The sequence below is a fragment of the Corella eumyota genome, chromosome 3 (genome assembly GCF_963082875.1).
Source record: "Corella eumyota chromosome 3, kaCorEumy4.1, whole genome shotgun sequence".
NCBI classification, from domain to species: Eukaryota; Metazoa; Chordata; class Ascidiacea; order Phlebobranchia; family Corellidae; genus Corella; species Corella eumyota.
The window spans coordinates 3,516,870-3,540,533 of NC_137492.1; the positions used below are offsets into that span (position 1 = coordinate 3,516,870).

The 23,664-nt window shown below is 26.9% G+C and overlaps 1 protein-coding gene across 1 annotated transcript; it reads right to left on the reverse strand.

The window, feature by feature from the left end:
* Window positions 1–2,272: 2,272 nt before the first annotated feature.
* On the reverse strand, window positions 2,273–23,345 carry LOC145746095 (dedicator of cytokinesis protein 1-like). Its single transcript, XM_082564284.1, has 48 exons — window positions 23,263–23,345; window positions 23,044–23,127; window positions 22,587–22,630; window positions 22,410–22,465; window positions 22,134–22,230; window positions 21,726–21,968; window positions 21,342–21,457; window positions 21,152–21,247; window positions 20,802–20,883; window positions 20,607–20,670; window positions 20,168–20,315; window positions 19,609–19,691; window positions 19,066–19,229; window positions 18,635–18,721; window positions 17,800–17,898; window positions 17,204–17,380; window positions 16,608–16,794; window positions 16,308–16,405; window positions 16,052–16,141; window positions 15,490–15,590; window positions 15,010–15,144; window positions 14,583–14,688; window positions 13,463–13,533; window positions 10,640–10,746; window positions 10,388–10,515; window positions 9,999–10,094; window positions 9,712–9,810; window positions 9,370–9,464; window positions 9,188–9,266; window positions 8,780–8,939; window positions 8,429–8,577; window positions 8,164–8,249; window positions 7,613–7,769; window positions 7,164–7,295; window positions 6,678–6,881; window positions 6,220–6,324; window positions 5,982–6,123; window positions 5,766–5,847; window positions 5,555–5,639; window positions 5,344–5,430; window positions 5,091–5,267; window positions 4,891–4,974; window positions 4,557–4,688; window positions 4,317–4,441; window positions 3,888–4,119; window positions 3,741–3,813; window positions 3,536–3,666; window positions 2,273–3,460 (listed from the first exon to the last, which is right to left on the reverse strand). Exons 1-48 carry the CDS (start codon window positions 23,315–23,317, stop codon window positions 3,356–3,358), a joined length of 5,535 nt encoding a protein of 1,844 aa, XP_082420410.1. The 5' UTR covers window positions 23,318–23,345; the 3' UTR covers window positions 2,273–3,355.
* Window positions 23,346–23,664: the final 319 nt, after the last annotated feature.

Below are 23,664 nucleotides of genomic sequence, written 5' to 3' on the forward strand. Positions count from 1 at the left end.
TTACACAAATTCTGCTAAATTTCAAAACCCTAAATTTAGCGTTTCATTAGATGCGCATTGACCTAACTAGCATACTAGATAAAGAAATTTGCAAAAATATTAAGTAGAACAAAAGTTAGAGATATTTTTTATTTGGGTATGTTGACCCCATTTGACCTATATTCGTACTATATCACATGAGTCAAAATTTTTTTACAAAAAATCAAAATTTTTAAATCAGATTTACATTATACCAATTAAACTGCATTAACCTAAATAACGTATTTATAAAAAAATATTAAAAAATATTAATATTTAATAAAGTTATGACACATTTACACAAATTTTGCTAAATTTCAAAACCCTAAATTTAGCGTTTCATTAGATGCGCATTGACCTAACTAGCATACTAGATAAAGAAATTTGCAAAAATATTAAGTAGAACAAAAGTTAGAGATATTTTTTATTTGGGTATGTTGACCCCATTTGACCTATATTCGTACTATATATCACTAAGTCAAATTTTTTTTACAAAAAATCAAAATTTTTAAATCAAATTTAAATTATACCCATTAAACTGCATTAGCCTAAATAACGTATTTATAAAAAAATGTTAAAAAATATTAATATTTAATAAAGTTATGACACATTTACACAATTTTTGCTAAATTTCAAAACCCTAAATTTAGCGTTTCATTAGATGCGCATTGACCTAACCAACATACTTGATAAAGAAATTTGCAAAAATATTAAGTAAAACAAAAGTTAGAGATATTTTTTATTTAAGTATGTTGACCCCACTTGACCTATATTGGTACTATATTACACCAAAATTTCGAAAAAATGTTTTTTCTTAAACTTCAATTTTTGGCATTTTCTACAAGAGTATACCGTTTTTTTTTCGAAATTTGGTTATAAGCCCGCCCAAACGTCTTAAAATCACGTTTTAACCAAAATTTTGCAAATATTTTTTTAAAACATTGCAATTAAAAAAAAAATCATTTTGCCATTTTGGGGCAAAAAAGGCACATGCAGTCTACTATAAGCCATTCTAATGTTTTAAACCTGTTTTTAACTATTTAAAAATCACGTTTTCATCAAATAATAAAATTTGAAAGAAAGCGACTCACGTGCACCATCTTGCAGTAAAAATATGAATTATAAAAATTTAAAAAAAATTTGGGTTGTTTTGGGGCAGAAAAATTCCTTTTAATCTAATTTAAGTCTATTTATTGTCTTTAAAATTAGGTTTTTGTTGAATTTCAGTGACTTACTTTTTCTCCACGGAACAACGATTTTTGAAATTTTCTACAAGTTTGTCTTGGTTTTGTTACTAAATTCGGCCCAAATAAACTGGTTCTTTTGACATTTTTTTGCAAAAAAAGTACTCACAGCCTACTATAAGCAATCCTTACCTTTTAAACCTGTCTTTAACAATTTGAAAATCATGTTTTTTGTTAAAAATAAAATTTGAAAAAAAGTGACTCTCGTGCACCATCTTGCAGTAAAAGAAATAAATATAAAATTAAAAAAAAAACAATATTGGTTATTTTGGGGCAAAAAAATTCCTTTTAATTTATTTTAAGTCAATTGAACATCTTTAAAATCAAGTTTTTGACAAATTTCGAAGATTTCTTTTTTCTTCCCAAAACAGCGATTTTTGGCATTCTCTACATGGGTAGCCTTGGTGTTTTTGCTAAATTTGGCCAAAAATAAAAAAAATATATTTTGGCATTTTTTTGCAAAAAAGGCACTTATCATATATTATAAGCCATTCTAAAGTTTTAAACCTGTTTTTTACAATTTAAAAATCATGTTTTCTTAACAAACTAAAATTTGAAAAAAAGCGACTCTCGTGCACCATCTTGCAGTGAAAAAAATGATTATAAAATTATAAAAAAAAAGAATTTTGGAAATTTTGGGGCAAACAAATTTCTTTTAATCTAATATAAGTTAGTTTAACGTCTTAAAATCAAGTTTTTGTCGAATTTCGGTGACTTCCTTTTCCCCCCCAAAACAGCGATTTTTAGCGCCTTGGTGCTTTTGCTAAATTCGACCAAAAATCAAAAAAAATATTTTGTCATATTTTGCCAAAAAATAAGCTGAATTGCGTTATAAGCCCGCCCAAAAGTCTTAAAATCACGTTTTTACCAAAATTTAGTAAAATATATTTTTTTAAAAGCATCAATTTTTTCATTTTCTACAAGGGTATAAATAAGCCTTGTTGTTTTAAAGTTGCTGTAGAAAAACTATTCTCTTTCTTTTTGATAATTGTTTATTTTATTAGTATTGGAATAAAATACAGTACAAGATTAATAATTTGCACAAAGTAAAGAATTAAAACGCGAAAAGACAGTGTCAAAATTACAACAATGTCAATATAGCAATAAAACCAAATAATAAGTTTTTAACTAAAATTATTGATATGACTTGAAGTTTATCTGTCTGTATGTTAAAGATTATGCCTAAATTTGTATCTCAAATGTTATTAAAATTAAATAACATAAGATATCGAAACGCTGTTGACAAAAACAATTACAAAAAAAGCCAAAAAATAGTATATTGCACGCTAAACCGCCTTAGTTAAAAGACAGCAAGAGTTAAAAACTATTCAAAACGCAAAAAAAATATGATTTTCCGAATATACAAAATAAAAATAAAGGAATGGGCTTACAGATTAGATAGGCATTCTTGATTAAGTAATATTGGACCATGGCTTGATTAGATAAGAGAAGTAATAATGCACTGAGCTTAGTAACATGTTTATATACCGTGTCTAAAGGTATCGCAGGCAAACAAATAAAACAAAAAATGGTCGATATACAGACAATAAGTGCATGGAAAAAATCGAACCTTTTATAAAATGTAATCAGTGGATTGATGAGTTAATTGGGGTAGATTAAAAAGAGAAAAATTGAATAATTTACTTGAAATGCAAGCGTTCGAGCTATCAGATCATTTTTAGACCTCCCTTTTTTTCTTAAAAAATTAATTTTGTTTATAAAATCAATCATACTACATCAGTAAACAAACAAAAATTTGGTCGCGAAAAGTTGTCAAAAAAAGTTACAAAAATATCAGTATAAGTTTAAAATACGAATAAATAAATTTGTTAAATGTCGAAAAAACTTTAAAAAAACACTGCACTTAGTTAGTGTATATTGTCCGAACTTTTAAAAAAACTGCTACAATCAAAATTTTGTTTTCCAAACAGAAATGTTTTTAAGTAAGAGTAACTTTGGAGAAAAAATTAGTAGCAACGCGACGTCGTTAAAAGAATGACGTCATCGTTAACGACAAGATCTGAAGTTTAAACTTGATTTTTTAGCTTAGTTGAATTAATGACATCATTTGCATGTTATCGTGACGTCACAGCCTACGGCGATTTCGGGGGCCATTTTGCCTTTTTGGGGGTGGTTTTCGTCATTGGGGGTTTTCCCGGACTCGAGTCTTGACGTTTAATGGGCAAAGGGGGAGGAGGCTGAAAGTGAAAAAAACTTTTAAATAAATATAAAACTTCAAAAACCAGAAAAAATGTGGACCCCTTAATTTTTACCTTTTTATTTAAGATGGGGGAAAGGGGTTTACTTTTCGGGGTTTCTTCATCCCCGGGTAAATTTCCATAATCTCCAGTATGTTTCACGGGAAGAGGAGGAGGAGCTTTAGGGGTGGAAGACGGTTTAGGAGCTAAAAATTAATTAACAAAATTTTTTAATAATAATAATAAAAAACTATTGGAAAAACATCAAATTTTAACTTACGAGGTTGTGACAACTTTCCACCTCCAGATAACCCAACTTGGCTTTTTGGTCTTCTTGGTCGTTGAGGGGTCAACTAAAATTTAATAAATAGTTTAAATAAAAAAAAACTTTAAAATTTTTTTTTTATTTTTTTGAAACTCAATTTACCTCTTCCCTCAACTCAACCGTGCTATTATGAGCCGAGTTATTTTGAGATGTGAGTGAGGCTCCTGACTTATCCAGAGAGTTTGTTGAGCCACCAAAGTTCACAAACCAGTCAGAAGTCTTGCTTCGACGATTGGCATTTGAGCGGTCGCCCACAAAAGCCATCGAAGTGGAACGAATAACAGCACTTGTGACCCTTGATCCTGATTTCTTTACTGGCACGTCAGGCGGGGCACTAACACAAAAAAACCTTATTTTAATAAAATTTCTAATATCTATAGTGCATAGGTATTAAAAGCGGACAGCGTATCGTAGTGGTCAGAACATTTGGCTTTACTACATAAGGTCCTGGGTTTGATCCATATTGCTCTCATGCTGTAACGCCCTTGAGTAAAACGCCTTTAAAAATGTCAAAACACACTTTTAACATACCCATCTGAAGGTGAGCCATCAGAATGGGAAGATTGTATTGACAGAATAGATTCTGGTCTCGCTTTGTTCTTGTTCAAATGCTGTGGTGAGATTTTTTTCAGTGGCCTTCCAACATCAAATGCAGGCTAAATCAAAAAAAAAAAAATTTTTAAAACTTTACAGAGGCAAAACAATTTATTACAAAAAAAGTTATTTTTTTAACAAGCTTCTATAAGCTAATATAAATATTTAATAATTTACTCTTTTGCCGTATTTCTTTTCGGTAGTAGCTTTAAGATCTACAAAACACTTCTCCATATTCTGATGGAAAGGTTGTAGAGCTTGTGGTGCTAATTGACCATGCAATTTAACCCCTTCTTCTAATAGGGGAACCTAAAAAATTTATTTTAAAACAGATTACAAAGATAAAACTAAATCATGATTTGTTAAAACAATAAAAATAAAAAAGCAAGTTGGAAATAATAAAGCTTGCAGGTAAAAAAATATTAATTAAAAAAAAATAAAAATTAAGTACGAATTTATCGAGTTTTAAATTTTTAACCAAAATTAATTTAGCTAAGATGGAATATGTTACCTGTTTAGCAATAAGATCCTTAAGTAGCGCAACTTGTTGTACATCGTTTGGATTCTCATTAATGTAACTTTCAACAAAGAAAGCCTAGAAATATTTACAGAAAAAATATTATAAATTTTATTTTAATTTAAATAGAAAATTCAAATTGTAAAAAAATTAACAAAATTTTGTTTTAAAGTTACTAGAAATTTTTTTTTTACCTTCTCATAGTTGGCAAAGCCCCCCATTACCCTTGGGTCCACAGTCCCATTTAGTTTCATGGAAAGAGGGTTGATCGGTCCTTCTGGGTTCTTGTGGTATTGAAGGATCATCCTCCGGAGGTCACTGTTGGCGCTCTCCATCGTTTCAATCGCGTTTTGAAGCGGAGAAATTTCCGACTAAAAAATTTTTATTTTTTTTTAATTTGTCAAAAAAAAAATATATTTTTAAAAATTAATAAAAAAGAATTTTTACTTGTTGTGTGTCTTTAATTTCGAACCATCTTAATATTCCAGGTAGTTGATATGAGGTTACAAACACATATCTTTCTATCCACATACTCTGTGGTATAAAAACATAGTTACATATAAATTGTCAAAAACAATGCAGAAACTTTATTTAAAAAAAATTACTTTTAAATTTTTTTCAATATTTTTTAAAAATAAAAAATTTTTTCTTTTCTTACCGCGAATTCATTATCTTTATCTTTTGGTCCTTTTCTAAACGGTTTTGAATATTGAAATCTGTTGACTTCATTGACTTTGTAGAAACTAAAAAAAAAAATATTAAACAAAAATAAATGATCAACCAAACCAAACAATATTTTAAAAATTTAATAACTATTGTAAATAAAATAAAAATTTGGGGCATTTAAAAGATTCAAAATTTAAAATTACTTTAAGATGTTGTCTTCAACAGATTTTCCCTTAAACTGTATTGGTTCATCCATCATCGGATTGACTTTATAAATTTGAACATCTGATTAAATTACTTAGTCAAGGAACACATAAGAAATAAGTAATTTCACAATAAAATATTTAATTTTGAAAAAAAAACTAAAGGTTTTGTAAAAATATATTTTTTTAGTTTTTATAATTTTCGAAAAAGGATACGCATGCTCTGAGAGTTTTTAATCTCTTCAGATGGTGGAGAAGTATTCTTCATCTTCTGAGCATTGGGAAGAAGATTAAGGATGCGGGAGGTGAAGTCTCCCAACCTCTCATACTCTTTACCTCGATATATGAAAGTTCGATTCTAAAAAAACAATAATAAAACATTTTTTTTTAAATAAAAATTTTTTTTTTTATAATAAAAAAATTTTTTAGAATAATTTTTATTATATTTTATTACCCTTTGAAAAGCAGGAAAACCTTGCCCATAATAACCAACAAAGAAATATTCAGGATCAGGTCGCACTGTAGTCATAATATCCTTGTACAAGTTTGCTTGTGTAAGCTATAAAATAAAACATGTTAGATGCTATGTAGCGAATAAAAATAGTAAATTATGAACAGTTTTTTTAGACAATTTCAATCTATTTTGCTAACTTTAGATTTACCGAAATAACTTTAATATAAAATGATTTTTTTATTTTAGGGACCATTAAATTGGGCAGACATAAATATATATTCCATTCAACTACATTATATCTAGATAGCGCCGGCATATTATCCCAGGCATTCATAAATAGCATAAACACCTAATAAGAGCATACCCCTCTTTAATAAAATATAAAACAGACCACCTTTAGGTATATAAAAAATTTGATTTATAATATGACATTAAAATAAACTGTAAAACCCCCTTACCAGTATATCAGCTAGTTGTTGATATCTGAATGTCTCCTGTTCATGTTGTACAGCTAACTCTTTGCATAATTTAATCCCTTCCTCCCACATTTTCCCCTTTTCAAATAACGCCACAATTTCGTAGTACAACGCTTCTTTCAGCTCCCGATGTGTGTCCGCATCCTTGTATCTCGTGTTGCGAGTGAGCAGCACTTCATCTGTCCACTAGGAGGCAGTAGAGTGATACATTATGATATTTAAAATGACATTTTAAAGGTAAAAAAAAAATATTTTTTAATTTAGTGTAAGTCCAATAATTGACAGTAAGGAAAAATTATCCAATTTTTTTTTGACAATTTTATTTTAAAAATATTGATTTAAAATTTGAAGAAAAGCTTTTAAAAATAAAACGGACCTAACAAAAAAAGCTTGCGATTTTCAAGCCATTACTAACTTGTAATTTAAAACTTTATCTAATTTATTTTTCAATAAATAACAATTATTTACATTAAGTAGTTTAGCATGTTGTAGTAAAGTGAAAGCAGCTTCAGTATAATGATCACAAGCAAGATGGAGGTCACATAATTTGTACAAGTATCTCACATACATTTCTAATCTATGAATCTCCTTGTAAAAGTTCTAGAAAAAATAAAATGTTTTCTAAATTATTAAAAACTAGTCAATTGCCTGCCCTATAGGCTTTTATTTATCTTTTAAAGAGATTTAAAATCATACAAAATAATCAAAAATTAAAATTAAAAAAAAAAATTATATGAAAAATAGAATAGCAAATATACAAAAATTTAGAAAAAAATTTCAACTAACTTTAATTAAATGACAAAAAGTTAAAAAAGATAATTTAAATATATATATAGCTTTTTCACCATACAAACTAACACAAAAACCTTTACAAATATAAAAATCGTAACATTTCAAAATAACAATGAATTACTTACCAGTAAATTGACAGTACAGCTCATTCTGTTATCTCTGTTTTCGTCCCTTATAATATCTCTATAATCCAACAACTTTCCTAACAGTTGTTCAATCAAGTTGACAAACTCTACCCCAGATCCTCGAAGTATTCTGTGCTTCCCACACCACTCTGACATTCTAGAATTTTGAAAATATTTAAATTTTAGTCAAAACAAATTATGTGTACTTCAAAGAAGAGAGCGTAGAAGTACCAAAAACAATACATATTATGTTTTGGATTATAAAATAATAATAAACAGTCTTTAAATAAATATTAATTTATAGAGTTAGGATTAGTAAGGGTGTATATTTTAGCAAATTGTAAAAGTAGAGAAAGATTTGGTAAAAAAAACTAACTTAAAAACCTTTAAACACATAAGATCAAAACAAGTAAATTTTAAATTTTAGTAGAGTATTGGTATTTAGACATACTAAAAATCAAGCAATATATTAAATAATACACCAAAATGACAAAGGCAACTTGGTACTGGGTCAGGGTGTTTAATATAAATAAGTAAATTGAAAATCTTACATTTCATGAAATACACTTTTATATTCCTGATCACCTTTTCCTCCTTCAACTAAAACATCCAACTTTGTAATCATCTCCGATTCAAACTAAAAAATTAAATTATTTTCATTAATACAGGATATATTAAGATTTTTACCACAAAAAGTAAGGATAAAAAAAAATTTAAAAGGAAAAAAAGAATTTATAACAAAAATAATAAAAGTGAAACCAATACAAATTAAGTTCCAAAAAATTTTTGAATTTTTTTGATTTTTGAAATATTTACCGATTTAAAACTTCCAGTGCTATGTAGCTCACACTGCATCATATCAAAGAAGATTGGGATCGTTGCTTTTCGTAACTCTGCTTCTGGGATTAAAGTCATCTCAAGGATGGGACCAACCATATCCGGGATGAACTTGATCTTGTGTGAACCTTTGTGAAAATAAAAATTTTTTTCAAAAAAAAAATTAATAAAAAATATTATCAAAAAAAATTTATAAAAAAAAAAAAAAAAAAATATTGTTCCAAAAAATTAAATTTTAAATTTAAATATAACAATAAAATCTTTTTTTTTAATTTTAAATATCCTCTTAAAACATACAATTCGTATTTTTTTTTGTCTTGACCAACTTACCTAAGTTAAACCACATCGACCTAATTTCGAACCCCATCTCACATCTTAAATCTCCATATTTTTTAACCATGCTTTGTCGCTTGTTTTGAGTGAAAGTTTCCATTTGAAGGGAGTCTTGAGTTAAGAAAGCAACAGACAGAAAGAAAAAGTTGTTCCAAAGCTAAAAATAAATATTAAACAACAATTAAAAATAATTTAAAATTTTTTTCTCCAAAAGAAATTTTTTTCTCCAAAAAAAATTTTTTTCTCCATTAGTTGTGTTTTAAAAAAATAACTTGTTGATTTTGCCTTTTAAATAAAACCAAAAACAAACAAAAAAATTTTAAATTGGTTAAAAAAATAATTTAAAATGTACCTTAATCGAAAATTGATAAAAAATTTATCTAATAAAATTAATTTCAAACTTACCTGATATTGAAATGAGGCCTCGTCCAGAAATTCTTTGTTTAAAGTTTTTGTAAAGAACTTAATAGCTCTCATAAAGGTCCTTCAAATTTATTTAAAAAAAATTTAATTAATGTCCAAGTTATAAAATTTCTTATAAAATAACTAATAAATTCTTGCAAAAACTAAAAATGTGCTAAACTTACGCATTTTGTAAAGATGTCATCGTAACCCAATCAGATTGGTAAACTTTGTTGGTGATTAAATCATTAAACATTGAAAACATTTCCATCAAAAAATCCTAAAAAAAAAATTAAAATATTTAAAGTATAAATCATTATATAATATATTTGTTGCATGTAAACTAACTCTGTAATACAAAACAAAGCTTATAAATATTTTTGTTTTTAACCAAAAAAAAAAAATTTTAAAAGCTTAGAAAAATTTTTAAAGAACAGCAATAATAGAAAATTTACTAAAAATTTTAAAAATTTATAAAGGCCATTTAAAAATGTAAAATTTTACATAAATTATTAACAAAAACTAACCATAAGGTCCACTTTATGAGGAAAGGAATTAAGGTAAGCTTCGTAATGATATTCCTCCATTTGTCTTAGTAATGAAATCAAACAAGCTACAAAGTTACTCTGAAAAAAATTTAACAAATAAATTCTTAACAATTCTATAAAACTTTACTTAATTTTGGGTAAGTCTTTTACAAATTTAATTTATTATTTTGCAAACTAAAAAAATTAACTTTTTTAAATTTTTTTTTAAGTAATAATTAAAATTAAAAATTTAATTTCTGTTAAATTTAAAAAGTTTAAAAACTTACGGCAAGTTGTGAATTTCTGTCAAGTTTAATGACAACCCTGATTATTGTCCTCAACAAAACATTTGTAACTTCTTGTATATCTCCCTTTGTATTACCCTAGAAATTATAAAACTCCTAACTTGTGCTAACTTATAAAGTATATAGTATAGTTAAACAATTTGTTTTTCAACCTTTGAATAAAGGTATAAAACATTTAAGAGAAGGTGTAAATTAACTTTTACTGCGGCTGTAGGTATAATATAGTAATAAATTAATTTGAAATTGTAGTAATTTATAACTGACTTTAAATAAAATAAAATTTATAAATTGTTTTTACCATTATTTTGTATAGTTGTTAAAAGAGAAGAAAAAAAAATTAAAAAAAAATTAATTAATATTTTTTTTCTTACCACATCATTGGATCTTAGAAGAGTAAGAATATCAGCGAGAAGTCTTCCACAAGATTCCAGCTCCTCATCTTTGGAAAGAAGATCTTTTAAGTGGATTGTCATCATTTTAAGTAGGATCAGTCTACAATCTAAAAATAATTTTATATAAAAATTTTAAAAAAATAATTTTTAAATTTTTAATTTATAGTAAATATATTTATTTTAGCATAATTTTGAATGTGTTTTTAGGTGTTCTAATAATTAATAACCTACCATGTATTTTAAATATATCGCTGTGGACTATATCGTTCATACATTGAAGTTTTTGTCTTGTTAACTTTTCTGTCGGAATATTCTTCACAAAATCTTGGAGCAGAAGACTAAAATAAATAAAATTTGAAAATGTTTATAAAACTGGTATGGTGTTTGGGTACATTCTGCAGGCGGGTTATCAGGTAATTGTAATCAATAATATCCTAAACAAGCAAGATTAACTTAAGACTGGGTCAGGGTAACTGATGTTACCCTGTGTTTAGGCTAGAATATCGGCCTTCTCACACGAAGAATAAACAAATAAAGAAAAAATCAAAATATGTAAATTTTATTTGGCAATGCTATTTAAAAAAAAATTTAAAAACTATTGTTTTAGAAAAAATTATTATTATTTTTTAGATTACTAAAAATACGCGAAATGCTTTTAGTAACACGTAAGCAGTCTGTTATATATATAAAATGCTTTTTTTATAACCTTCTTAAAGTTTTATAACAACGCATAAAACCTATACGTGTTAAATCATTAAACGCAAAACCGAATTATTTACGATATATTAACGAGGTAAACGACCAATTAAATATTAAAACATCATAAAATAATCTAGTTCCGTCTACTAGGCACCATATATAAACATACGTTTATGTCCTTTAAAATAAACGTGCAAAAATTACGACATATATATTCAAAACTTAGCGCTTTGTCCAAGCAGCGCGAGGTTTTTTAATATGTGATTACAATCGACCTATTTTTATAAAACTTTTAAAATTGAATAAAATTCGAACAATAAATCAGTAGGTTAGTAGACTAGCAATTATATGGCAACCAACTGAGTTAATAATATTATCGAACAAAAAATAAATAAAGTTGACGAAAAATTAAATTATTAAATACGTATTTGCGCAAATAACTTTTTTACAAACAAAAGTTGACACTTTTTTCCATAACATCTTAAGGCAAAATGTTATATATTTTCGGGTAAAAGTGTGCTGTTGTGACGTGTTCAAGCAATTTGTAAACGCCAATTTAAAAAGAAAATCAAATGGCTGTGACGCGGCTCGAACTCAAGACCTTTTGGTCATCCAGTAACAAGACCAGTATACCACACTACTTGACTGTTTAATACAATTAGTAAGGAAAGAACTTATTATACCCTTGCGGTTGCTTTATTTTATTGGCCAGTACTGCTTGGTCGACCTTTTTAACCAACTCCGTGCCAAGACTTTTGAATTTCTTTCTGGACGGTGTCATTATAAATTGCGAAATTTTTCGTTTCGATGGCGTCCGTTTTATCACCGAGTTCATGAATGACGGACGTCGGCGAGGCTCCATTGTGTAAGGTCACGTGGTTCAATTAAAGTCACGTGTTGGAGTTAGGTAACAATAGGTCAAGTGCTTAACAATGGGATTCAATTAGATCAATTTTTTTTCATTGGAATTAAATTACGAAATTACCGTGCCTTATTTTTTATCTGTATTGAAATAAAATTTTGACTAAAATTAACATAAACTGACTTAAAACTATAAAAATGAATGTTGTTTTTTGTTTAATTAAGTTGTTGACTAAATGGCTATTAACTAAAGACTGACTGTCTGATAAAATCATATTAAAAGATAGCTTAAAATATGAAATTGTGATATCAGGCAGCTATTTACAATTTAAACCCATAAATAAACAAAAAATCCATGTCTAAAAGTCTGAAAGTCTTTATATCTGTTAGCCACGCCATTTTTTAAAATAAAACATTTTAAAATAACATTTAAAAATAACATTTTAAAATAAAATCGATAAAAAATTCTTACTAAAATATCTTTCAGGCACTGTATATCAATAAAATTATACAAAACTATAAAATACCTGTACCCTAATACGACTAACATACCATACAGGTTAGCAATTGACCTTATGTTTAAATTACTGCCAAAGCAAACACTGGCAAGCCCGTATTAAAGTATATTTAAACAGGCCGCCATATACCACGCACTTATCCGTCGACCAATAGAATGTTAACCATGGTCTATCTAAACACTAGCACGCATTAGAGCGAAAACGAGAGAGAGGGAGAAAAAATGGGATTCTCTCGTTTTTTTGCAATCGTATTTCGTATCCTCGTGCTAGTTACGTGAACGTACGGAAATGAAATTTTTCGTAAAAAAAAATTAAAATTAAAAAAAATTGAATGTTTTTAAATGCCTAAAAAGTGTAATTAAGGTTAAATAAATATTGCAAAATATATGAACCTTATTAAAATTGATTTAAAAAATATAAATGACTAAATAAAACAACCAAAAAATTAAACAAAAATTAAAAAAGACCTTAAAGTTTTTGACAAAATTTAAGATAAAACTGCCTTAATAATCGACCAATTTAACCTAATGACGTAATAAAAAATCAGTAAATATTATTAAACTGCATTTTTTTTACGCAGGTTAGTAGAACGGAATGCGGTAATGTATAGATAGCGCACTACAACATCCTGTGTTAATCTGTTCAAAATTGTGCGCCAAATTTTTAAAACTAAACATTCGAAAATTATAATTAAAGGTTTTGAGTCAGGTAGTGTGGTATACCAGTCATAGGTTTGGGTTGCAAGCCGGAAGGTTTCTGGTTTGAGCCGCGCGAACGCACACTATTTTTATTTTAGTTAAGCGTTTACGGATAGATTAAATACTTTAAAACTTTATACTTTTTTTAAATAAAAATATAAAAAATTTATCTTAAGGTAATATTAATCAAAATTAAAAAAAAAAATATTTAATTTTCAAAAAATTTTACTTTATATTAATAATTTTTTTTTATATGTTTAAATTTTAATATTATTTACCTTAATTCTTTGGGTTCGAATACCGTTATAACATCTTTAATAACAACTGGGACATACTTCATTGCTGTTGCCTAAACACAAAAAAAAATTATAAAAAAAAAAAAATTTTTAATGTTTAAATTAAATTGGTTATCACGATTATATTGCCGAATCATCATGCCATATGGCCAACATTTTTTATTGATTTTATTTTTTTTAGTGCATTTAGCGGTAATCTATATGACAAGCATTAAATAAATATTATCATAAACCAATATGTTATTTAAAAAATAAATATTTTCCAATACCAAAAAATTAAAAACAGGTTTTTATGTAGCGCATTTTTACATAGCTGTCTACTCAAAATTTACAATCTATACAACAGCATTTCTGTTAAATATCTTAATTTAACGCGTTTTATTCGTGTTAATATACACCAGTCGATTGCCTGTGCTATAGGCTACATCTTAATTGTCCTAATATGGTCGCAACTCGCAACTAATATATGTCCGCAATAATTTACCCTCGCACCACATACAGTAGTATTTTTTTAAGTTTCAAGGCTTTAAAATAGAACTTACGTATCTACATAAATATATATATAATACCGTTTACCAAGCTATATGATGTATAGAATATAATAAGTTAAATACATAAATGTAATCACATTCAAAATGTATATGGTTATCATACCGCCAGCGTGGTGTAGTGATTAGAACACTTGCTACACCACACATGAGGTCGTGGGTTTAAACCCAACTGATCTCATGTTTTAGCGCCCTTGAGTAAGACGCTATAAACGGTACGAACTCCTGCTAAATCAGCATTTAATCAGCAGTATAATTATCGGGCAATTATAATCTATATAATATCCCAAAATGCCACAGGCAACTTGAGGCTGGGTCGGAGTAACTGATGTTACTCTATGTTTAAGTCGCGCATTCGACTTTCCCACATCGAGGATAAAAATATATACAAAAAAATCATAATCTACCTGTAAACGAAACCTATTAACACTTCGCAGAAAGTCCGAAATTTTACGTCGTACTTTTCTTTTATGATGCATAAGATCCATAATAACTCCATACATAATTCCCACCCTTATATTTAACTAACAAACGTTAACACCTATTCGAAATACCTGTAACGCTATAATAAAACTCTCGTCAACTGTCATTAGCTTGTTTATTTCCTTAAACACGTTTCTGATACCGTCCTCAAATCCTTCTTGCCCTTTGCCGTCGAATCTGAAAAACAAAAAAATATTTAATTGGATTTTGGCAGTCCTATGATGTCATTGGATATCGTAAAGCTAAAAAAATCGATATTTACGTCACTCGGTTAGAAAAAAGTAAAAAATGTGCTGCGCATAAATGATTAATGCCTGAAATTTAATTATTTTGAATTGTTTATTTTAAACTTTTTTGTTTTTAGATTTTTAACGATTTTTTTAAGAAAAAAAACATGTTTTCAAAAAAAAAAAATTTTGTTTTTAAATTTTATAAAGGCTTATTAGTTTACCATTTTTTCTCAAAAAACACAAACTAAAAAATGCACATATTTCTTACTGTTGAAACAAAATCCTAGATTTGACGATGAATTTAAAAATGTATTCCAGGGATTTTAAAGCCTTCATAAGAGAATCGCGTTTTGAATGGTCGTCAGCTTGTTGTAAGTACTGTACTAAAACAGCTGTCATTTTTCTAAAAATAAATTAAAAAACGAATAAAAATAACGATTTTTCTAAATCATGTGCTTAATAATAAAAGAGAAATTTAAATTTCCCTGTTAATGTTACTGATTTTTTTAAAATTTAACGCTAAAATTTTAGAAATAATTTTCAATTAATAAATTTTTTGGGTATTGTCATTAATTTTAGCCTAGAAAAAATGTATGAAAACAGTAAAAATTTCTATAAAAAATATACAAAACTAATTTAAAAAAAAATTCGAAATTTTAACTTTACAAACATTCCAAAAACCATCTATACAAAATACCTAGAAATTTATAATATAATTTATTATGTCATAAAAAAACATTTAACTTACTCATATGCAAGTGTTGCACTAAAATGACCCAATATGTAACTATCCAATACAGTTCTGAAGTGGAAGAATTTCTTCTCAGCAATTAGAGTGATTATATAAATCTAAAAAATACAAATATTTAAAAAAATTTGCAACATTTTAAGGTAAAGCAAATGGTATTTTAAAAATTTAGGGTTTTTATCACATAAAAGCATTCTAATTACAAATGCTGAATGAGGTACTGGGTTCGATCCCCACTAGTTCCTTGCAGTTACAGCTCTTAAGTAAGGCACTATAAACGAAACATACCTCTGCCGAACCAAAATTTTAATGGCAGTTAATTATCAAACAATTATGCCAAAAAAAAGTAAATGTTTAAGCCATGAAGCCTTTTTACATTAAAGATAAGTATATATAATCAATATAAAAATACATAAAAGAGCATTAACAGATTTAACTAAAACAGACTACCTTAATTATTGATTGACTTTCAAGTTTATTAAGTATATAAATAAAAAATGCATATAGTAAAATATTAAACAAAAATTTAACAAATGAAATAAAAAATAGAATTAGAAATTACCAGAGCCTCGAAGACCATGGAATCATATTTTCCATCCCCAGGGTTTTCCATCATTATATCGAACAATGCATCGAGTGTGTCTTGCAAGAACTTAATAAAAATTAAACTTTGTTAAAATTAAAAATTAGATTTTAAAAGTAAATAGTTGTTTTTTTTTGGCATACTAACAATACTAATAATAAAATTTTAAAAAATAATGAGTTTTTTAAAAGTAAGTTTTTACATATTTTCGAAGAGGTAGTTTTAATTTTTTTACCTTTACAATATCTTCCCCATCCACTTTCATTAAAGATTCCAGAATATTCTCCAAGTTCTGGGGGTGAGTTTTCCACTTCAACAAACCCAGTAAATCAACTAAAACAAAAATAAAAATAAAATCCAAAATCATGAAGATACCCCTAAAAAATTAAATTCACGAACAAAAAAATAAACTTAATTTAAAAGTAGTTCAATAAAAATCAGTTTTTTTTTACAAAAGTTTAATTTCTCATTTCAAGTTATTCTAAATACCAACAATAATTAAAATAAGAAAAAAATGATTATTGATATTTTTTACCATTTTGTGTTAGTTTAGTTGAAACCACCAAAGTTGAGATCGTGAAGATGTCTTTGCTCATCGTGAAGCCTTCTGCTCTTGGAAAGACTCGGGACTTTGCAGGACTCGTTGTCTCAATCTCTTCTTTGGAGGAAGGAAGACGAAGATACTTCTTGGCATCCCCTGCATCTAATTTCCTGGACTCAATCTGAAAAAAATTGAAAATCATCTTTTACATCTTTATAATACATAAAATTTTATCGAAAGCATGGTGTAGTAATAAGAACACTTCGCTTTACTACATGAAATCCTGGGTTCAATCCCCACTCCTCTCATGCTGTAGCGCCCTTGAATAAGGCACTACAAACAAATAAACTCTTGCTGAGCAAACACTTAATCAGCAGCTTAATTAATGGGCAATTATAATCTATAATATACCAAACTGCCAAAGCAATTTAAAACTGGGTTGAGGTAACTGATGTCACTCTATGTTGAGGTTGTAAAGTTGACCTTTCTATATTAAGAATAAAAAAATATATAAAAATTAATACACGTCATTCTTAAAATTAAAAAAAAAAGAAAGAAACTTAAAGCAATTTTATTTAAATTTTAATTACCTTATAAACCACTAAATTGTGAACACCATCGGCCAATGTCGTTCCATCATCTTTCATCAATTTAACAAATGCAAGTCCAAAATCTCTCTCTGTTTTGTCCTTGCTCTCAAAAGTCGAACGATGTCGAAAAGTGAAGCGTAAATGGGCATTGTAGAAGTCCTCGATCGGGATTTGAACCTTAGATATTAGTGATTGTAAATATGTGAATTCATAAATAAAAATGTATAATTTTACATAAATATTCTAAATTAATGCCAATGTAAATATCAAAAAAAAACTATATCAAATCCATATCTTTGAATACAGTAAATTGAATTTATAATATTAAATTTTAATAAAGTCAAGAAAAAAATGGGTAGCACAGTTAGAATTTGGACATTTAAAAAAGGTTCTAAACAGAGAAATTTGATACTACATTTTCCATGACCCAGCATAATTTAACCTTAATAAAAACTTAGGCCTTATGACTGATACATTTTAACATTAACTAACAGGAAATAGTAGCAAAGACATTAGCAAGCAATCCTTACCCAATAAAAATCCATTTATTATGAATTTAAATTTTAATATTACCATTTTTTAAAATAAAATTTCACCTTAACGACCTCCATCCACTTAGGTGTTTTATTCTGATAATAAATATGAGATCTGTAAATATTTTCTGGATCCTCACCAGAGCCCATGGACACAACCAACTAAGACAAAAAAATTGAAATTGAAACACGAATATTTATGCACAAATTGTTAAAAAAAAAAATTTTTAAATAAAAAATTAAAAAATGTTTCATTTCTAATTTTTAAATTTAACCGTTTTTTTTATATCAAGTCCAATATTAAGATAAGGGTTGTAAAGTATGTATATTTACCTAATATATATAACAAAGAAACACATAAAAAAGGCAGTCACTAATACAATATATTAAACAAACATTAACTGTTTAAATTAACTGCCGTTAAAAAACACACTCTATGTGTATTTCAATTCATAAAAAAATATAAAAATACAACATTACACATTTCAAAAAATTATTTCAATTTGAATGGTTTGGCTATGATGTGGAATTTTAAAACAATATGTTGAGTGTAGACATTTTTAAATCTAATTGTTGGACCAATATAAATATATACATTAGTTTAAGTCCTATTATACATACTAGTCAATAGGTCAATAGCCCGCCCTACAGTCGGAATAATAGTTGTCTTAATATAGTCGCAGTTCTCAAACTAATATTTGCTCGCAATAATTTACCTGGACACCACAAATGGCAGTGTTTTTTACTTCATAGGGCTATAAATTAGACATTTATATATATATTTACGGATTGTCCACTAAGTTTTATTATATACAAGTATATTTATGCATATAAAAGTTTTAAACTTATTTAAAAAAATTTTAAATTAAAGTGCCAATTCCAAATATTTTCGACTTACAGGTATTGCCGCACCATGATTTTCGCTAACACACATCGTTGCTTCTGCATTCTTTTGGCTTGTTTTCGTCCCACGTTCAAATTCACCCTAAACAAAACAAATACTTGAATACAAAATTGTTGAAATTTTTGTGTATTAAACTAAATGTCAATTTATATACATAAAATAATTTTTTTTTTTTAAATTCTAGTTTATCACAAAAATACAAATACTAAGTCTGTATAAAATAGAGCTATATAGACAATATACGTAACATATGCATGTCTAATTTATATGCCTTCAAACTAAAAAACTTCCATTTTTTTTAAATAATAACTGACCCAATGCATAAAAAAAGTTAATTTAAATTATAGAAAATTACAAAAATATTTTTTTTGGACAAAATTCTTATAACTTAACAATATTTTAACAAACAACAACTAAACACTTACCGATACTATTGTAATATAAAGATCATTCCTAACATCACCAGGCATAATAATCTCAGGAAAACCCATTTTTCTTACTACAGCTGTGGTTGCAGTTACTAAATGCTGGAAATCGTGTCTAATCGTCTTCAAATCGCCGTTGAGAATTTTAAACGATACCCATAAACCTAAAAAAAAAAAATTTTAATTGCGTAAAAATAATTAAAAATTTATTTTAAATTTGTTATACTTACATTACAAGTAATATTTAAAAATCTTAAATAATATTTTACACAAAAAATGCGAATTAATTTTAGAAAAATATGATTTTATGTATTTATGTGACAGCTATTAAAATATATAAAAACAACTAAGAAAAAAATAGCTTTAACTGATGTACATACATGACATCTATACAAAAAATATAATAAAAGAATGAAAAAAGAGGATATTGCTTAAGCATACATGCTATATACTTGATATACTGCATCAGACTGGTTACAAATATTTACATGGTAAACACTGCATTAAATGATAACAACAATCGAATTAAGATAAAAATTCAACCTTGTCCCTTGTGGTTGATTTCCCCTCGGCTTGTAATGGCTCGATTTATTACTTGTTGTAAACTCTCGCTATCACCGGATACTCTGAAAAATAAAATAAGTTTTTAAAAAAAATGATTTTACTTTAATAATTAAGGAAAAATTTTGAAAAAAATTGAGTTGCAAGGTTTACATACATTTAAGTTTAAGTGCATGTAATAGTCGGACTTTAAAAATGGTATTATTTGGACAAACCAAATTTCGAACACAAAATTTTTCCAAAATAGACGTTAAATATTTTTAAAAATTAAGGGGGGCTTTTTAGAGTTGGGATAAATGGGGCTAATAGAGAAAATTTCTTTGTCAATAAAATGGCATTTAGGGTATGCAGTCCACTTAGGGTATGCAGTCCAAAGACAGGCCGTAAAACACTTTTGCCAATAAAATATAAACTAATTACCTTACGATGATATCAAAAAGTAATAAATTAATAAACAGATAAATAGTCCAGGTAAATAATATTGAATCTGACACATTATCTTGAGAATTAATTTTCTCTTAAAAATTTTATAAAAATTTACTGCTGGAATGGGATGAAGACTTGTTGATCTTCGTCACTCTTCACTGTTCCTTTAATAATCCCGGTGATGTCCATCACTGCTGCTCCAAATGCTCTTCTTAATCCTGTTGTCATCTTCTTGTTTTCTGGCTCTTTTAAGTCCATTCGACCTATCAAAAAAATATTATATAAATATATTTGAAAATTTGATAAAAATAAAAAAATTTAAATATTTTGGGGGAATCAAGATTATAAAAAAAGTGAAACCAAAAAACTTAATTTTGTTCCTTAAAAAATGTTTTTTTTTATTTTACATATTTTTACTTTAAAGAAAGGTTCATTTCGTCATCCTTATTTATTCTATTGTGTAAGAAAATTGCAACTAAATCTTACAATATACTAAGTTTTTACTTACAAACAATAAAAATTAAAGTAATCTACATATAATAGTGGTTATTTACCTATTCTTATAATTCTGCAAACCAAATAAATCTTCTCTCTTTGTAGATCTTTGCTACCCAGGTCCTAGAAATTAAATAATTAATTCTAAATTAACAAATTTGTAATTAGTTTGTATTTAATAGGCTATAAATTTAGACTAGATTGTATGTATTTTTAAACCAGTTTTTATAATGTTATATGGTTAGTGTACTTACTGTAAAAATGGCTTTTAAATTGTTGAGCATCTCAATGTTTTTTGGAAGACCTTGGCTCCCCCATCGTACATAATAATTCTCACTAAAAATAAAAATAGAATTTTTAATCATTTAAAAATCCAATATTTCTTAGTTTTTAAATTTAAGATAAATACATAAAATTTAGCCAACATCTATTATAAAAACTTGGATATAAAATTAGATATAAAATTAAATTATTTTGGTAGATTTAATTGCTGAAAATAATAATTTAGTGATTTAAATACCAGGAAAAATTAATTTCATTAAAACAATGACAAACACTTAACTTATACGTAAACATAACAATTGAAGATGAATCATTAATAAACCTTATGTATTCTCCTTTTTTCCCATCATACAACGACATAAAAACATCTGCGTCTTCCCCTATTCTGCATACAAAGTTCTTCACCGTCACATACAAGCTAAAAATAAAAAAAAATAAAATTTTTATTTGCAATTTTTTTTAAAACAAAATTTTTTGAAACTTTGAAAAATTGTGAGTGTAAAAATGCCAACCTATAAACATGGGATTTTCTACTATCTTGCAAAGTTTCAGCTGGTATTTCTTCGGAAAGCTGCTTTTTTTCTTCTTCTTTTCTTCTTTTTCTCACTTTTTCACTTGCTTTTTCATGCTATCATAAGTATAAAATATAAATCAATTTTAAAATTACTGTTTTCCTTATACAAAATGAGTCAATAAATAAGAAACTGTTGAAACGTTATGACTAATATTTATAATAAACTTAAATTTAAAACTGTATTTCATGAACCACTTTTACAAAATTTCAATGCAAATGCCAAAATCTTTAAAAAACATAAATTTTTAATAAAATAAAATATATATACAAATTTTTAACATAGGCCTATCATTATTTAATTAAAATAATTATTTTTTCTTACCATTTTGAAGACTTCAACTGCACTGAGATTTCTAATATCTGCTGCTTGACAAGTTTTATCGTCCCTAATACTTAGATCCAGGTTAAGAAGATTGTTTCCATAATCCACAAGATCAGCTACCTGATGCGAGATTCCTTGGAGCAAGTCAGCAGTGAGACTTCCGGAGATCACCTTTCTCCTCATCTCCATCAGATCCCGCATCATCACACGAATGGCTACAAAAACCCTCGGTTTTTCTCTTGTCTGAAACAAAAATAACAAAAAAAAATTTTAAATAGCATAAATGTCAACAAAAATTAAAAAAACTTAAACCAGCAATAATAAAAACCTAATTATCAATTTTTTTATTATGCTGGCATTTTATTAACAATAATAATTAATAGAGCCCATAAATTAACATTTTTGTACCCAAAACATTTTTTTCCAAATATTCCCCCATTCTCTTAAAACTGGGGTAACCTCTTGAACAATCGGCAAATCCGTTGAAGTAATATTTTCAGTTTTACTTTAAAACAAAACAAATCGTAAGTTAAAAAATCAATTTATATCGCACACTTCAATAGTATTAAGAGAAGTTTTTTACACACACCTAAACATATAAATAGTTTTTGTGAAATAACAAAAATTTGCCATTCTAAAAAACAATTTTTTTTACAACATTTTGTGAAAATATTACATAATTACCCTCTTCTTTCCACAACTGCTTCTTTTAAATGCACATAGCTAGCAGGAAATACCCCCTACACATAGATAATAATATCAACAACATAAACAAAACATCATGGCTTTATATTACATACATTTAATCCACAACAATTAAAGTAAATTCAATTATTATTTGTATGGCATTGTTGTATTTACCTTATTTTCTTTGTTTGAAATCAAATATCCTCTATACCATACTCCTATAAGTAAACAAAAAATTGAATAAAATTAAATTACTTTCATTTAGAAAATGTAATACAAACACTCTTAATATTTACAAAAAGCCTAGAAACATAAAAAAAATTATGGCACAACATTTTATAAATTAATTAAAATACCAACTTTATTTTAAAGACTGACATTACTTAACATAGAGTAACAATTTTTATCACAACTTAACTTTCTTGGGTTGAAATATTATTGAATATATTTGCACACTAATAAATTTGCCTATTAGTTTTGGAGTTAGCAAAAGTTAGTATAATTTTTTTATGGTTATGTTGTCTGTTTATTCAGGAGTTTTAAAGATGAACTTAAATAGCCGTAAAAAAAATTTATAACATTATAATGCTTAGATTGCCTATTTTACATAGCCTTCTAATTTTTAAAATACCTTCATATTCTTCTATAATATGTACAGTGTCGCCAACAGAAAGTGATAAATGGTGTTCGGTGTTAGGTCGATAATTCCACACAACTAAAATAAATAAATTACCCCAATTTAGACAGTACTCAATGTCAATAATGAAATAACTATTTTCCATGCCAGTTCACATTTTAATAAAATTTAAATAACTAATTAGCAATTAAAGAATAAAATAAAGAGACTTACCAACTCCGTATTTTGCTTTTAATGGCAAAATCCAGCCAGACCCAGTGCCTGGCATTTTAAGTCCTAAACACTAAAACAAAAACTAAATGCATTAAAAAAAACAAACATACTTCGCCAATTAATAATTAAGGAAAACAACAAAAAAATTTTTAAAACTGCGTGGATAAATATATATTTGTGTTTTAATGTCTGTTTTATAGACCTAATATCAAAATTACAATTTTAAAATGTTATTTTCCGTTAATTAAATTCTATTTTGCTGTAGTTTATGTTTCAATTTTAACTTATTTATTATTTGGCGGCTAACACCTCTAACCGGAAAAACAAAATTTTCTATTTCTTGTTTGCATTTGTAACTTGTTTGTGTAAGAGCGCCATACGTCACAAAATAGTGTGCCACTA

Bases quoted from the DNA above. Each gene is read 5' to 3' on its own strand.
- LOC145746095 (XM_082564284.1), bottom strand. From the start codon at position 23,317: ATGCCAGGCACTGGGTCTGGCTGGATTTTGCCATTAAAAGCAAAATAC. The intron at 10,516-10,639 runs GTAGGTTATTAA...AATTATTTTTAG, and splicing joins CGATATATTTAAAATACATG to ATTGTAGACTGATCCTACTT. The intron at 3,667-3,740 runs GTAAGTTAAAAT...ATTAATTTTTAG, and splicing joins TGGAAAGTTGTCACAACCTC to CTCCTAAACCGTCTTCCACC.